General features: G+C 51.5%; 7 protein-coding genes across 7 annotated transcripts; 5 read left to right on the top strand and 2 right to left on the bottom strand.

The window, feature by feature from the left end:
- Nucleotides 1-488: 488 nt before the first annotated feature.
- GLOTRDRAFT_36877 (uncharacterized protein) lies at nucleotides 489-1031 on the top strand (the record flags this gene model as incomplete). Its single annotated transcript, XM_007864746.1, has 1 exon — nucleotides 489-1031. One exon carries the CDS (start codon nucleotides 489-491, stop codon nucleotides 1029-1031), a length of 543 nt encoding a protein of 180 aa, XP_007862937.1.
- Nucleotides 1032-2096: 1065 nt separating this feature from the next.
- Nucleotides 2097-2635, top strand: GLOTRDRAFT_36717 (uncharacterized protein; the record flags this gene model as incomplete). Its single annotated transcript, XM_007864738.1, has 2 exons — nucleotides 2097-2228; nucleotides 2282-2635. 2 exons carry the CDS (start codon nucleotides 2097-2099, stop codon nucleotides 2633-2635), a joined length of 486 nt encoding a protein of 161 aa, XP_007862929.1.
- Nucleotides 2636-2869: 234 nt separating this feature from the next.
- On the bottom strand, nucleotides 2870-4884 carry GLOTRDRAFT_126990 (uncharacterized protein; the record flags this gene model as incomplete). The annotated part of the gene is made up of 19 exons (XM_007865466.1): nucleotides 2870-2890; nucleotides 2938-3100; nucleotides 3158-3182; nucleotides 3251-3308; nucleotides 3359-3386; nucleotides 3442-3520; nucleotides 3584-3677; nucleotides 3733-3800; nucleotides 3871-3882; nucleotides 3933-3957; nucleotides 4007-4044; nucleotides 4099-4124; nucleotides 4180-4205; nucleotides 4258-4275; nucleotides 4338-4347; nucleotides 4410-4508; nucleotides 4570-4583; nucleotides 4660-4738; nucleotides 4802-4884. The coding sequence occupies 19 exons, from the start codon at nucleotides 4882-4884 to the stop codon at nucleotides 2870-2872; spliced, it is 966 nt and encodes a 321-aa protein (XP_007863657.1).
- Nucleotides 4885-6030: 1146 nt separating this feature from the next.
- Nucleotides 6031-7471, top strand: GLOTRDRAFT_137195 (uncharacterized protein; the record flags this gene model as incomplete). The annotated part of the gene is made up of 2 exons (XM_007865465.1): nucleotides 6031-6510; nucleotides 6572-7471. 2 exons carry the CDS (start codon nucleotides 6031-6033, stop codon nucleotides 7469-7471), a joined length of 1380 nt encoding a protein of 459 aa, XP_007863656.1.
- A 309-nt stretch (nucleotides 7472-7780) lies between these two features.
- GLOTRDRAFT_6258 (uncharacterized protein) lies at nucleotides 7781-8113 on the top strand (the record flags this gene model as incomplete). The annotated part of the gene is made up of 4 exons (XM_007864591.1): nucleotides 7781-7818; nucleotides 7878-7906; nucleotides 7964-7981; nucleotides 8046-8113. Coding segments are annotated over 4 exons (153 nt in total), but the record flags the coding sequence as incomplete, so codon positions are not given.
- A 771-nt stretch (nucleotides 8114-8884) lies between these two features.
- On the top strand, nucleotides 8885-10139 carry GLOTRDRAFT_126987 (Aldo/keto reductase; the record flags this gene model as incomplete). The annotated part of the gene is made up of 7 exons (XM_007865464.1): nucleotides 8885-9001; nucleotides 9071-9156; nucleotides 9226-9320; nucleotides 9377-9395; nucleotides 9461-9737; nucleotides 9798-10004; nucleotides 10074-10139. The coding sequence occupies 7 exons, from the start codon at nucleotides 8885-8887 to the stop codon at nucleotides 10137-10139; spliced, it is 867 nt and encodes a 288-aa protein (XP_007863655.1).
- Nucleotides 10140-11583: 1444 nt separating this feature from the next.
- On the bottom strand, nucleotides 11584-13899 carry GLOTRDRAFT_104392 (alpha/beta-hydrolase; the record flags this gene model as incomplete). The annotated part of the gene is made up of 6 exons (XM_007865463.1): nucleotides 11584-11605; nucleotides 12865-12941; nucleotides 12992-13138; nucleotides 13190-13520; nucleotides 13577-13790; nucleotides 13845-13899. The coding sequence occupies 6 exons, from the start codon at nucleotides 13897-13899 to the stop codon at nucleotides 11584-11586; spliced, it is 846 nt and encodes a 281-aa protein (XP_007863654.1).
- Nucleotides 13900-15419: the final 1520 nt, after the last annotated feature.

Raw genomic sequence — 15419 nt, 5'->3', positions numbered from 1 at the left:
AGTTGAAATGCAGTGAAGTCCATTAAGCCCTTAATCGGAATTGTCGAACACCTACGGCGCGAGCTGTCATGGGGAATGTCATTCAACCACACTAACTTCGCCCGGCTCGACGAACCGGGTCACCATTCGCTGTACGCTTTCAAAGGACCGGTGCTTGATTTAGGTCATGCCTTGCTGATGTCGATGAAGGAGATTGAAAACGTAATTCTCTTGGGCTTTGGAAACTCACGTAAACTCGATTCCACTGTCGCTGTTGACCGCGCTTCGATATTGTCTGCTGCTCAGCAGCTCTTGGAGAAGAGAGACGCACTTCGAAATCAGCTGCAACGGATCTCTGATGAAGTTGATCTTGAGCAACGCGCAGCTGAAGATGGGACACCTCTTTCTCGTGACTTCTTCGATCTGTGCTTGTTCGTCATCTCACTATTGCAGGTTAGCATATTCTCGAATAGGGATCAGAGTCAGGTAGAATCACTAACACTACCAAGATGGCGCATGAAATGCGGAATGCATTGCAGGTCGCCCAAAGACTCATGGCCGTCTACGAAACGTCTTCCCTTCGGCTCTGGTTACCCCACCTCTCGACTGCGTGGCTCGGCGTAACCCCAAGAACTTTCATCTTGGATGAACGGACTGGTATTCCAATGGATGATCAGTCGCCCGATCGCGATACGAGCCTTTCCAACGCCGAAACCGAGGAAGCACTGGCTGAACAAGGCACGGCAGTGATACACTATGAATACTCCGGTGCGACGCAGATCTCAGAGAAATTGCAGTCCCCCTCCAAAAAGATCGTATCGTTCCGACATCCGTGGCTATTGATTTATCATCTCTGGCGCACCCCGTTCGTATTGCACATCCGGCTCCGTTTGTCGAGCTTCCTCCGGTCCGTTCAGCACTCCAACCACCTACGGCACGCTCTCAAAAATGCTGCCGGAGTTGCGTTATTAACTCTTCCAGCATTTCTCCCCGAAAATTCGGCAGGTAAGATCTGCTATGAGATTGTTATCGTCATCCAGAAACAGAGATAGCTACAAAAAACAGGCCGGCGCTGGTACACATCTGTACATGGTCAATGGATGATCGTAAGTTATGTATGGGTTCTCGAGACGAACACTGGTGCAACGTGGCGGGTAGGATATCTTCGAATAGTGAGTCCATACGTCTGCTCATGGATATTACCCGGTTATCTGATATTTTCCATAGTCGGGTACTATCATAGGAGCTGTTTATGCTTATATTGTAAGCTATTGCCTGGCTCTTGCTTCTCGGCTACAAATTGAGGATTGTTTTCGGAGACGTGGCTTATCTGTAAAAGAAACCCATACGGCCTGGTGGCGATGGTCACTGTAAGTGGAAGCAGTTTATTCGGCAGCTGTCAGACGCTCATCAATAGCAGGCGGCAGATATCCCTATTACTTGGATTATCATGTATACAAACATCTCGTCCCTGGGTGTGGTGACGTTAGTGGACGTTTCGTGGCGCAGAATTCGTTCTCACCCCAGTTGCGTGCAGGTCCATCACGTTGCCGCCCATTGTATTCGCTGTATATGTGAATCCTAGCGTTTCCACTTCCGTCGCAAGTACGTCCCTCCATATTCTCGAGCTTCTGTCACGAATGACGCGGTTCGTATAGAACTATCTGTACTACGTGGTCTGATGATTGGCGCCGGAATAATTGCGGCCCTTATTGTGGCGCATTTTGTCTTCCCAAGGCGACCCAGGGTGAGCATAAAAACCTGTCTATACTGACGTGAGGGTTGATGCCTTGTCCGCAGATACTATTCTTGTCTAATACCAGCCGGACGTTGTCTCTCTTGAGTCAGTTATATCTGGCTCTGAGCCGGTAGGTCGCGTCCACCCTAATCCTTATCGAAAGCTTACTAACGTTGCTGCCAGTAATCTCTTTTCGGAAGGCCATAATTATTTGCGCAACGACAAGTACAAGACTCTCCGGCTGGAGATGGAGATACGTAACTCGCTGCATCGCCTGGCTATCTTGATTACTGCCATGGATGACGAACTGAGCCTCGTTCCAGTAAGTCAAACTGCGGTCTCAAGCAAGTACAAGGTTGAATACGGTATCTAGAAACCTATGAGGCTATATCGCGAAATAGTCTCTTCCCTTCAACAAGCGTTAGATTTACTTACGGGTCTCCGGAAAATCCGCGAGAACATACCACGGAAGGAGACGGTAGCATCCGTGTTCAAAGAGCGACGTGAATTCGTGAGTTCGTGTATTGCTCGTGCCGACTTGTATGGGACACTTAGACCTGGTAGGTGTCATGTGTTTGCATCTCCCTATTTGCTTGTGAGCATGCTTTCCGGGCTCGTCAGCCTCTTCCGCAATTCCTGCCGTCAGCCAGACATGCCCTGCAAACCTTGACTGCGCACGTGGATGAATGCATCAGGCAGACACGGCAAGACGATCCGCATTCTATGGGATTCTCTCTGGTCTACGCTTTTGCTGAGACGGAAGTGCTTAAGGACATGGTCGATACCATCGAGGAGCTTCTCTCGTTAACCCGTAAAGCGTTTGGCTCCTCGACTTGGTTAACGTATGTCCCTCAAGGATATCGATCGCACGTTAGCGTACACGAAGAAGGATCGCATGGTTGGTATAGCACGTTCTAGTCGAGCACTCGATATTTCCCCGTGAATACTTCATTCCCATACTATAATTTATTCTCATCTGTATTACCTATGAAGTGCTAGATGCTCTAATGGCGTAATCCCCCTGGAACCAACCACGTATATATCTCAGAGGGTAAGGACTTGCACATGGACGAATCGGTACGCAACCAACCAGAATCAGGCTTTGCACATAAATAATGATCAATCACCCCTCCTTCCCGTCTCGAGAGAAGCTTATGGAACGAAAGTGATCGTCTACAAAATAGTCAGTTACGCCCGGCCGTGTATAGGTTCTCTAGTACCTTCAAATGTGTCTCGGAGTCGTTATGCCCGGTGTCCCGCTCTGCGGTCGATTGATGCCCTGGCATAGTCGCGCTGGGTGCTGTTCCAAAATGTATGCCTGACAGCTCAACGGTAGCGTTTCCGCTTCCTGTATGACTTGTGAGATACCGTCGTGCATTTAGCCTGACACATCGCAGCGTAAGTGACATCAGAAAATACTCGTGGATTCAAGCTCCCTACATGGCCAACGTAGAATTAACGTAAACTGTCGGAGGAGAATAAGTATACGCGTGAGTCTCAATACATAGGATAGAAAGATGCGATACTCCGCACCTTTTCCCAGCATCAGGTGCCATAACATCCAGTTGGCGTTATTCGCAATGGCGGTGAACTAAAGGGCATCAGTCGTAGCTGCTGTCATGCAGGACAAATCACCCGTACTGTAACTAGGTGAAGGACCTGGATGACACTGCAGGATGCGGGTAATGAAGGCGCGGAACATTAGACAGCTGTTACACACATACATCGTGAGGGCACCGCGATTGATGGCGTATATCACGAGAGTGTTGATAATTGCGGTGGTGCTCTTGTTACGAAACGGGCCTGCAGTAAGAGAGACGGCCTAAGCGATACGAGGAATAGTCACAGTAAACGACCGGACTATACCTTGTTCTCTGTTGAAATAAAGAGCGGCGGATAGAGATACGGTGATAATGATGTCAGATATCGTAGCGCAGCTCTGCCCTATGAAGACATTGATCTAGGTAGGATGTTGTTCAGCAGGTCCATGGAGGAGGATCTATGCTGTCCCGTACCCTGGTGAACAGACTATCTTCGATAGCCATCTCCATCGGTCCGACGATGAAAATTCGGATCGATATAGCTATGTTACGATCGTCCACAGATGGCGATAACCATTGAGTCGCGTTCATGTCATGATTCAAAGTACCCACCAAATCCAGCCGCTAGTCGCGGGTAAGCATACAGCTTGGATCAAGAGACGGTGAGTACGAACCTAAGGCAACCAACGCAAATGCGACCTATGGCACGATCAGCCAAGAGGTGACGCTGGACGATAGATGTACTTACGATCAGCAATGGTGGGGCTCTGTAGCTCCCGTTTGATACTAATCACCCGATCCTTAGGATCCTGTAATGCTCTAACATATAGGTGCACGTACTGATGTATACGCGCTGAGCAAACCAACTGAGATATACTAGTTTAGCATTATGCCTTCCACGCGCACCACTGCGTCACGTACCACTGGACAAGGAATGTTATAGCGCACTAGATAACATGGTTTTCAGCAAGTCATACAGTAAGAATTCAATAGTCATACAGTGACCATATACTCGACCTGAAGGATCACAGCACCGTCAGATGGCGCGACATACAAGAGTGGCCCAGAAAATTGCCCACCATGAACGTACTACAATAATGAATCGCCGGCAAGTCAGGAATGTAGCACAGATCATATGAGGAGGGGCGTACACCGGGAAGGTAAGCAAACCCAGGACATTGCCCCAGTTGTCGATCAGGGTAACATAGAGCGCGTGCGTGACCAAGACGACACAGGCGGTGTCGAGAGCACTGGGTGACAAGAACACTCAGCTATCGTGTCTTACGCGACAACCCACAACACGGGGCGTACAAGAGTGTCGCGACCTAGGGAGGCGTGTCCGTGAGCGCCGCGCACGTCAACACCCGCAACATTATGTGAAAAGCTAGCAGCGGGACATACGTATGTCTTGAGCAGCCTCCGGTCATCCGGATAGGTCATGTAGTAAAAGTACACCTGCAACACGCTGATCCCGTATATACTGCAAGACGATGACATAGATCATGAATCCGGCCAGTCTGCGGGTAAGTACGCACATACGTACATCATGGACAGCCCATACCCAACGAACTCATACCCGATAGTCGTGCCGAGGTTCAGCAGCTTGGAGGGCAGCGGTGGGGCCATAGTAGTATGGCTTTCACGACGGTGGCATGCGGTCAGAAGGACCCATTATATCGCGCGAGCCACTGCCGCTAAGATCGCAGAGCCGTGATCTACGTTGACACTGGAGATGGCCGCACATGCTGTACCTCCCCGCCGGGAAGGTTAACGCAAGCCTGAGGGATGATGCCTAACAGTCAAAGAGGATCGCAACAGGAAAACGTTCGGAGACAATTATTCTCCGTCGAGGCTCTGGAATTACCCACCGTGTATGGAGGCAGATGACCCAACTCCGGCGGCCGGCTCACATCATGTTCGAAACTCGCCCTTTGTACTGAATACGGGACCTGGAGTCTGCTGTCCGACATTTGTAAGATGGCAGGGGGCATCCAATTCATCCATGGTCGAACATTATCTGATCGTGTCCTGGAGTCGATCAAAATCAGATGCTCGTTCACACACAAAGTTAAAGAATGGTGATCTTACTACGAAACTCTAATCCCGCATCTTGAGAGCCTTGGAGCTGCAACACAAAGCGTCCGATCCAGATGTGAGCAGAAAGCGATGCTGTGGATGGGACTGATTGAACCAAGGCTCGATGAGGAGAGCCAGAGTTATCTTGATCCGAACCAGGGCGGCAGCACGCCGATAATTCAGACTGTGCTCTCCATCCAACTCAATTTCTACTTCCACCGATCCATCTAGCAGAGCACGAATGAGATCCTCCGCAAGATGTATCCACTCACCGAGGTGGTACACATATAGACGACGATGCGAACGGCTCCTACTCAACTGATAGTCTCACGTCTCGACAAGAGACGAATCGAGAATACTCCCAGCATAAACCGCGTTACGCGTATGAAGCAGTCATCCGACAACACCATACGTGGAACACATTTTATGCAGAAGTATCGTACTAACCTTTCCTCTATCACCAAGCACCCGCCGTTTTCATCCTGAAGCTTGAGCTTGAAGCTTGAAGGCTGAGTACTGAGTGAGGAATCTCAGAGCTCGCCGGATCCCGGCCCGGCCACCCGCCAGCTTATAATTATCGCTGACCTCATCACAGCCAATCTGGCACACGCGATCGCCTCGAGGATCCCTCGCATCCCGCCCATCTCATCTAACCGGAGCCACGACTACGCCCAAACTATCTAATCACCCCATACCATGCCAGGCCCGGGCTACTACAACGAGCCGCCCGTCGTCTACCCGGGCGGCGCGCCCCCCGGCGCGAGCACCTCCAGGTCCACGCGCTTCCGCAAGGCCTGGCACGCCTTCGAGCGCACCTGGCTCGCGCCCGCGCGCGATGTGCTCGAGGCGCACAAGCACGAACTGCTCCTCTCCCCTTCTTCCGACCCGCCCTTCGACCCGCAGACCGCCGACCCCGAAACCCTGGCAGAGTGGGACGACGAACAGCACCGCGCGCGCGAGGCCGCGATCCACGCGGCGCAGGACGAGTTCTACGAGCGCGCGCGCGCGGAGTGGGCGGCAAGGCTGGAGGGCGTCGGGCTGCGCTTCGGGGAGTGGGGATACGCGACGCCGATGGAGCGCGCGATCGTGGAGAAGGCGCTCGGCATGCCCGTGACGAGCATGAGCCGCATGGCCAGCCAGCGCTCGAGGCGCGCGAGCGAGCCTTTTGTCAGCCGGGTGAGTGGTCATGTTGAATAGCGGTATCTGAGTGGTGGAGTAATGATTCGGCGTGTTTCAGACAGTTTCGGGAAGGAGTAGGACTGATAGCGGGCCTGGTTATGCGGGCGGTGCGACGCCGATTCGCGCGAGAGACTATGCCCATACCCGAGAGTTTGAAGAAGAAATAGAACAGGAAGAGGCGGAGTCGCCTCAGACAGAGTATCAGGAGCAACGGGATGAGAGGGTGGAAGAAACGGAGCTCCAGCGGACCGAAAGTGCGGGGATGCAGCGAGGGAACTCCATCCGACGGCGGTGGGGGACGCTCACGAGGAAACTCAAGCCGGCGCTGAAGAAGCCGACGGTGCAGATAGACGAGGCGCAGATGACAGAGCGAGAAGTCCACCGCACGGAGATCGACATGGAGGGCGAGCCGGATGACGAAGCAGAAAGCCCGGCGCCAGGATTACGGCGCAGAGCGCAGACAACACGAAGGCAACGACGAGCAAGAATGACGCAGCAAGACCAGGCAGTAGATTTTCCGTACGAGGACGAGGATGAAGATCCGATGCACCGGCGGCCATACGTGACGTACCGGAGCCCGGCACCTGCAGATGTGCAGCCTGTCTTCCCTGATGAGGAGTACGGAGAGGAGTACGGGACGCCGCCGCCGCCGCCTCCACCGCTACCAGGAGCGCAGGCAGGACGAACACGATCAGACACGGGCTGGAGCAGGCAGAGCGGACGGAAGATGGAGTACACGGACTACGTGTCGGAGGAGTCGGGGATGGAGAGGGAGGAGAGAGAAGAGCGACGGCGGGAGGTGATGACGGGCGAGAGCGGGAGACGGTGGGGAGGCGGGCGGAGGAAGCTGAGAAAGAGGGTGCGGCCGGCGAAAGAGCCTGAGAGGGGCGTAGTGGCGAACGTACGGAGGATCGTGGGCAGGTCCAGAAGTCGGACGAGACCGCCCAGCTTGACCTGACCGCGATGGCTATACATCGTGCAACTGGCTGGCGCAGGCGCAGAAGGCGTCACGAACGGCGTCGAGACATGCGCGTTCGACGGTGGACGCAACGACCGCAAAGCGCGATCGAATTGCCACGTGACTCTCAACCTAAATTAGGATGACTTCATACGACCTGCAGCAGCTCTCCGACGGCGTGTCTGCCATTGCGCAGTGCCTGCCGTGCGTCGGGTACATAAACCTACCAGTCGCGCGCACTTTTCAACCAACTCCAAACTCGCGAATTGAGACACTCAAAGGCTACCGTCCGAGATGGCAACTGTTGTGTCCCCCACATCCGACGTTATCCTCTATTTCCTTGCCATGTAAGCTCAAGAGTGTGGGTCCACTGTTTAGCGTGCTGCTGAAGCCTACCACCCTGTAGCTTTGTCCCGCCCCTCCCAGTATTCTTCAGTAAGTCCCAAAGGTTCATCTCCCTGCAAGGAATCTGTTCATCCTCTCGTCAAATAGAAACGGGATGCGGTGTAGGTAAGAATCTCCGTCTCCTCCTGCTCCTGTGGTGTCGCCCCTGAGATATCCTACCAACTCTCAGATGTCCTTATTAACATCTGTCTCTGGATCCTCGCTTGGATACCCGGTGTGATACACGCCTGGTACGTCTCCCCCGCTTCCCTTTCCGGCTTCCTTGACAGGCCCGCATCACTGCAGGTGGATTATCTCCAGGTCTGAGGGTGCGATGCGTTAAGTTCGCGAACTCGGCGGGGTTTCCCTTACGATGCCTTTAAATGCTTCATGACCATTCATGAATATTCATATCTGTGCACGCGCGGACATCTGCACCGTGTCCGGTAGCCCACATTTTCTTGGATCGAATCCTATCCGCCCAAGCTCTTGTTCTGTTCCTGTAGTTCCTCGCCTATAGCCTCGAAAGGATTCCTGTAGAAGGGTCTCGGAGAAAATCCAGAGCTGGTTCGGAGCATCCCGATGGTATCTCAATATCTCCGCGGCATGGCGACACATCCTTGAGTGCCCTTGTAAACTATAACAACTGAACGAAGCTGAGCTGTTCAGAACATAGTACTGTATTGCAGTAAAGACCAAGTAATGCCAGTTTGTTGTGTCTCAATCTACCCCTACCCATTGTGATCACAATCGAGAGGTAACAGGATCCATATCTTTCAGGAGCTTAGGGTATTATCGCTGCCAAACATGAATGTTGATTCCTAGAGCGGCTTCCTAGTAAGTTGGTACCTCCGATTTCATCAGGCAGCCTTTGTAAGACTGCATACAGTACATTATCATGATGTACCGGCTTGTCGACGCGTCATCATGGCATGCCCAAGCCAGACCGCGAGTATATAAGCCGCCAGAAGATGCGGGTACCCGCCTCGTCTAGATCTCAAGTAGAACTAGTACTCACTGCCAGGGAAAATGTCGCTGCCTACGCGCAAGATCGGGAATGACACCGTGAGTGTGATCGGGTACGGGGCCATGGGGATCGGCTCCGTGGCGTATGGGCAGGCGGATTCCGATGAGGAACGTCTGAAGGTACGGAGGGTCACTGCATAGCTTCAACGCGTGTGTCGAGATAGAGATACTAACATGTTTGCATGCTAGTTACTTGATGCGCTGTACAGGAGTGGGTGCACCAACTGGGACACAGCAAACATTTACGGTGACTCAGAAGAGCTGATCGGTAAATGGTGAGCGTGCACGGATATCTGAGCTTCCTCAGCGGCAGGCTGACTACTTGAATGCTTGACATCAGCCAGGTTCAGCAAGACAGGTAAACGCAAGGAGATCTTCCTTGCGACCAAGTTCGGCCTACACCCGCGGAACCGAACCACTTGGTCAACGGCGAACCCAAGTACATGAAGCAATGCTTCGAGACCTCCCTGAAGAGGCTCCAAAATGATTACATAGACCTCTACTACCTTCACCGGTGCGCACACCATTGCCCACTGCCTTATATTGATCACCGGCTGACGGGCTGTGACGGCTCTGAAGGGCTGACAAGACTGTGCCGATCGAGGTCACGGTTGGTGCGATGGCGGAGCTCGTCAAGGCGGGCAAGGTGAAGTACCTCGGGCTCTCCGAAATCTCTGCAGCAACGCTGCGGCGTGCGCACGCCGTGCACCCTATCACAGCGATCCAGGTGGAGTATTCACCATTTACACTTGACATCAAGGATGAGAAGATCAGCCTACTGAAGATGGCGTGGGAGCTGGGCGTGGCTGTTGTCACTTACAGCCCACTCGGGAGGGGTCTGCTCACAGGGAGATATGTAAGACTTCTATTTCTCACCACTCTCTCAGTGTTCTTGCACTTACGCTTGTGATTCCAGCGATCTCCTGATGACTTTGTGAAAGACGACTTCAGGAGCATGATTCTGCGCTACTCGAAGGAGAACTTCCCCAACATCCTGAAGCTCGTGGACAGCCTGAAGGCTATAGGCAAGCATCACAGCGCGATGGCGGGCCAAGTGGCCATTGCGCCGCTGCTAGCCCAAGGTGAGGACATCATCCCCATCCCGGGGACCAAATCGGTCAAGGTCAGTGGCCCAGTGTAGCCCGTAAGATTCGTGGAAAGAATGTCCTCTGACAGAGTTGTTCTCAAACAGTACTTGAAGGAGAATCTGGGCGCGGCGACCGTTAAGTTGACCCCAGAGGAAATCGCCGAGGTGTGAGCTGTTGCGGAGAAGGCGGACGCTGCACAAAGAGAGCAGTACCCGCCTGGCATGGTTTCTGTGCTTTTTGCAGACACCCCACCTCTCCCAAAGTAGGTAGACAGCATACACAAGAAGCGGTGATAAGCCTCAGGATCATCTGACCCCCGAAAACAAGGACTCAGCACATCGTACAAGCCCCCCGGAGCTTATTCGACATAGCGCTCACACGCCTCTAGGCTTCTATGGGCTCTAAAAGAATTTTCTATTTAGCTCCGGACTTCCTAACATCCTTGAGGTGTACACGGACCCATTCCACAATTTATCTCCATGAACAGGAGCTCCGGAGCGACTTAACCAATGTGACTTCTAGATGAATTAGCTCCGGGGCCCGCGGACGCTTCTATCGAGGGGCGTTGTCCTCATGCCCAACCTCCAACACTCACTCCCTCTCGTTTCCATCAAACTACCGAAGGTGCGGACGCATACGAGTCACCATGAGGCCAGCATCAGTCAGCAAGCGGCCGGAGGTAATTAGCACATGACCGGCACATCGCGTGGAGTGATGGGACCGCTTAGGGCAGGTGGCGGAGCGTCGAGGCGACCTCTAGGGGCTGGGACGAGCAAGTGGGAGTGCAAGAGAGTCGCATGGTGTATGGTATAACGGCGGCAAGTGCTGAGCAATCCTGTGGGTAGCGGCGTTTATTTGTTATTTATCTCCGGATGGTTGCAAAGCCATTCCTGTAGTATAAATTGTACAAAGTAGCATACAGAAAAACAAGTTTTGCACTTCACCATCTCAGAGAATTAGCATTACGATCTCAGCGACCCTCAAAGTTCGAAAGCGTCGAACTTAGCGAATTATAACCGATCCTAGCTTTGCCAATAGGCCTGACTCGTCGAGTAATTTATCTCCGCTGTTGGTTTAATTATCTCCGGTGCGTTCTACATAGCAAAATAAAATTAACCAAGTCTCTCTAGTAATTTCTACCCCCGCGAGCACGATCCTACGACAGGTGTCATTGCTTGCGACTTTGATTGCGACTTTTCGGAGATAAATACTCTGGAGCGTCAACTAGCGTTTGTTTCAGGTGTCAAAGTGTTTGTTTTATTTTTCTAGGTCTTCCTACGGACTACCCTACGGTGTCTTACTCCTCCTTTTCCCCTTGAACTATTAAATACCCCTCAGTTGTCTCGGACTGCCTTCACCCATATCGCGGGGTTTAGGTTTATTTCTTTTGGTCCTTGGTGATTGTTGTGTGTCAGTGCATATCAGCGGCGAAGAGAATGGTGTACTACTCCATAGTCCCGTATCAGAGAGGAGCTATAAATTGGGTCTTCCCTTCTGTACATGCCTGGTCCTGGCTGAAGCTACCCAGGTTGTCCTCACATGAGTTGCATTACTAGTGGGCCTTTGTTCTTTTCCGTACTAAACAAAAGGTTGTCTTGCAGTACGTTGAACCCGTCAGCCACAATCACAAACTAGGCTTTGTGCTTTCCAAATGCGGTTCATATATCGCTGGGGGCCGGAGCACAAAAGCGTGAGGGGGAACTTCCTCTGCATGCTGCTTTAGCGGTCAGACCAGTGTTAGCCACTACGCATTCACTATAGCTATATGGTAATGCCTGAACAACAGCTCAGCTCAGCTCAGCTGTCTTGTCATCCCTGCGTTTGTGGGCCCACATGCCCCTTAAAAGAAGCGGGCTCACTGAGACATTGACATGAAGCAGCAGACTGCCTCAGGACAACAGGCCATCCCACTTAACCTTGCCAATCGCATGGCCTTTTTCACACATACAGACGGCGTCGCTGATTGTATAGGCGTCGAGGAGCTGAAGGTGTGCTTTCTGCTGGGACGGGGTCAAAGCACGTAAATATTGAAAGCCCACCGACCCAACAGCCTAGCAGCAGCAAGAGTAACAACTGGTGCCTCTATATGGCCTTCTATCGGCGGCAGCACCTTTGGAATGAATGAACACAATTTGAAATGACGCTCATCCTTGCACCAAAGAAACCGGATCCCAGGAAAGTTAGCACATGGCAATACCACGCCCGGCGCAGCATGCAGGGAGGAGTGCCTACCTGGTGCTTTGAGGGACGTCAGATGGTCAACTATGACCAGAGAATGGTCGCTGCGCTCCTGATATGCAAGGTAGAGCCCGAGGTCACTGGAGCGAGATTAATGCACCTTCTTCAAGAGGTCCACATTACCCAAGCTGCACATGATGGCAGTGACAGACTATCGGTCCTCAATGCTGTTCGGGTGAGTGTCAGGATGTGCACATCAGAGAATGTTTGATAGAACAAAATGGTAGCACTTGGTGGGTTGTGGCATCATTCCCGCGCCGCCACTAAGCCCTCAGACCATCTGGGAGAAAGGCGTTCAGTTCACTGAGAGTGTAGAGAATGTCGATGAAAGAAGGTGGCGACTTGCGATATCACGGGGGCATAGGATCACTTCTGAAATATCTCGACTGTGATGGTTGACTTTACGCAGCTTTGTTTGTAAGACCCGTGTAATATACCCCGAGCTTGATGCTCTTTCCGAGTCCCAATGTCCTGTAATCTGAACAATAATAATAAATAGTAAAATCGGCCGCCCGGCGGTGTCCCTGTGCGTTCCGGCTCACGGCAAATTACCGCTTTCGATGTCGTCTTCAAAACCGGGACAACTTCCCCTGCCCATTCTGCCACGAGAATCCAGGTTAGGCCGGCAGTTTATACTGTACCCAAGCAGAGTGATACCTGATAGCTGCCTTGAAGTATGGCCCTCGATGATCCGCGATCAAAGAGTCGAGTAAGCTATTGCCGGCCGAGCAGTGCTATCCCGGTGCTCAGATAGCGTCACCACAATGTGATAACATCGACAAACTGTATTCTCTTGTCCATTGCAGGATACTGTGACATTCCCAGATTGGATATGCACTTCATGACTAGGATGTTTGAAGCCCAGGATCGTCGGGGGGACCTGCGGAACCGGGTCTTGATTATTTGTAACGAAAGTGAAGGCATCACTGATCTCCAAATCCTCAGTCTACAGTACACCACAAAAAGAATAACGAAGACACACTGTATCGTCCACAAAACTAGCCCATTCGGAGTTTCCCATCCGAGGAAGCCCAAAAACCCGTGTTTGAACTGGTACGTTTGCCGGGAGCATCGTCTTCAGCATCATCCCGTCCAACACTGCTATTGCTGCCCCAAGGCTGTGACCTACTATGAGGACGTTATCTGCACCCTTGCTTTTCAACCCGGCGGAAACTGTTGACAGCACCGACTGAGCTGTCCGGTCGAAGGTCTCATAGAATCCGGCATGTAAACTGGCTTCAGTCGGAGCCTTCGGGAACAGAGTTGAGTTGAGAGGATTCCTAAGCAATTCCAGGTCATTGAGTATGGAGAGTCTGGTGGCATGATAAATACATTTTACGCTGACGTGGATAATGCATTAGGGCCATACATGTTATGTGAATTCGTCCCCTGATGTGAGACTACAATGCTATTTGCGGATCTGTTGTGGGCGATGTAGAATCTTGGTGTCTCCACATCATCACCTCCAGTGAGAAGGATCTCAACGTCGCCCAGGGAAGTGCAGGGCTCTCTGCAGGTCAAACTCTGTACTGAAGAGGAAGAGCAGTATGCAGCCCTAACATAACAAGCTGGCTTGAGCAGGTCTTCTACATCAATGGCGCGGATGGTTGTGTCAGCCTGAGGGTGAACAATTGGACGTGCATGCACAGAAAGAACAGCCAGAGAAGTGAGGATGCAGACAAGAAGGATCATGATGACAGGTGTCCGATTTGTGAAAGAAAGGTCCTCAGAGTCCGACAAAAAGATGGGATGACCAGCACCTGAGAGAAGAGGACACGCAGTGCAGGGAAATGGGGGACATCGAAGAGAAAGACCCACTTCGCATCTCGACCACTCTAAAAGCTTTTAACAAGAAGAGGCAGGATAGGCAGTGTCACACTCCATCAGAGAGTAGAGACAACACGAATTAACCATCGTTACCAGGAGTGTGATTGCCAAGTCATGCCCAGATGTATCGAAGCATGCAGAGAGTGCGACAAGAGTGCGAGCCTTCAAAATCGGACTTGCATTGTAAACCACTGGCATGTTCTATCATTGTTCACAACAAGTTTACAACCACACATCAGAGAGCATAGAAAGCGCTGAAACCTTGGGATAGAGCACATTCAAAGACCTCGATATCGATACAGACTGCAGTCTTGTGGTGAGTTGTTAAGAAAATGATGCCTGTGATGGGGGTGTAAGCACACGTTGATGGCGATATGGACCTGCTGATGAGCACCAGCATCCCAGGTAATCCATAACAGCAGCCAAGATCCTGTAGGACTTGTGAGCATATGGCCGACTTCCCCGTTATGTACTACCGGTTCGAGCCTGAGCCTTGAGGTGGTAGGGGAGATGTCCCGTAAGCACCGAGCTGAGAAAGGGCTGGAATAAGTGGTATTCTGTTGAAGGTTACTAGTAATGGGGAGATGCAATCCTGGGTCGCGCAGCGAGTTATTTGGCTTTGTTTGTTCCCTAATAGCGAGTGTCACAAAAATGAGAACACGTAGATCACTTCACACTGCGAGAATCAGGCTAAGATATAGCTGAGAGAAATGCTCAGAAGGATGATTAAAATGTATCGGAAATGTTGGATTTCCGGTACTTTGCCTCTTTCCCTCCATATAGGGTGAAAAAGAGATCTGTTTGACTAGTGTTTGAAGATACGATGCATTTTCGAAGAATCCGAGTTTTCCGATACATCCAGATATGTCTTCAGAACATTTGGTACTAATGTCGCAAGAGCCAAAAATGACTCTAGGAAGCTGCATGCGCGTGGCGCATTTGAGTCACAACACGCCTGAAGTCTGGCTGTGTGACGTGTGTGACAACCGCGTTCTGGTGTCACACTGGAGGTCGCCTTTCCGCTCTCCAATGCACTAAAGACTGCACAGCTTCTCTCAGACTTCATATATAGCATTCTTGATATGGTTCCCTTCCCTTGCAGATATTTGGGTGTACTGAAGCATAATATCTCTGCCTACAGCCATAACAAGAAGTGTACCATCCCGAGTCATACATGCTAATTGGTTAAGTCTGCCTCAAGTCAGCTGAATAAAATAATTATACACCTTTCATGATGTATATGGGATCTCACAAGGTAATCTGTTGAGCATTGCAAGCACAATCAATGGGTGGTTGAGCATGGGAATTGAGGGAATAGGAAAGCTATGATGTACATCCTTATGTATAAGGGAAAAAGATGTCATTACACATCCTCTGTATCCCAA

This window comes from Gloeophyllum trabeum (assembly GCF_000344685.1).
Source record: "Gloeophyllum trabeum ATCC 11539 unplaced genomic scaffold GLOTRscaffold_00003, whole genome shotgun sequence".
Taxonomy (NCBI): Eukaryota; Fungi; Basidiomycota; class Agaricomycetes; order Gloeophyllales; family Gloeophyllaceae; genus Gloeophyllum; species Gloeophyllum trabeum.
This window is presented reverse-complemented; position numbering and strand designations above follow the sequence as displayed.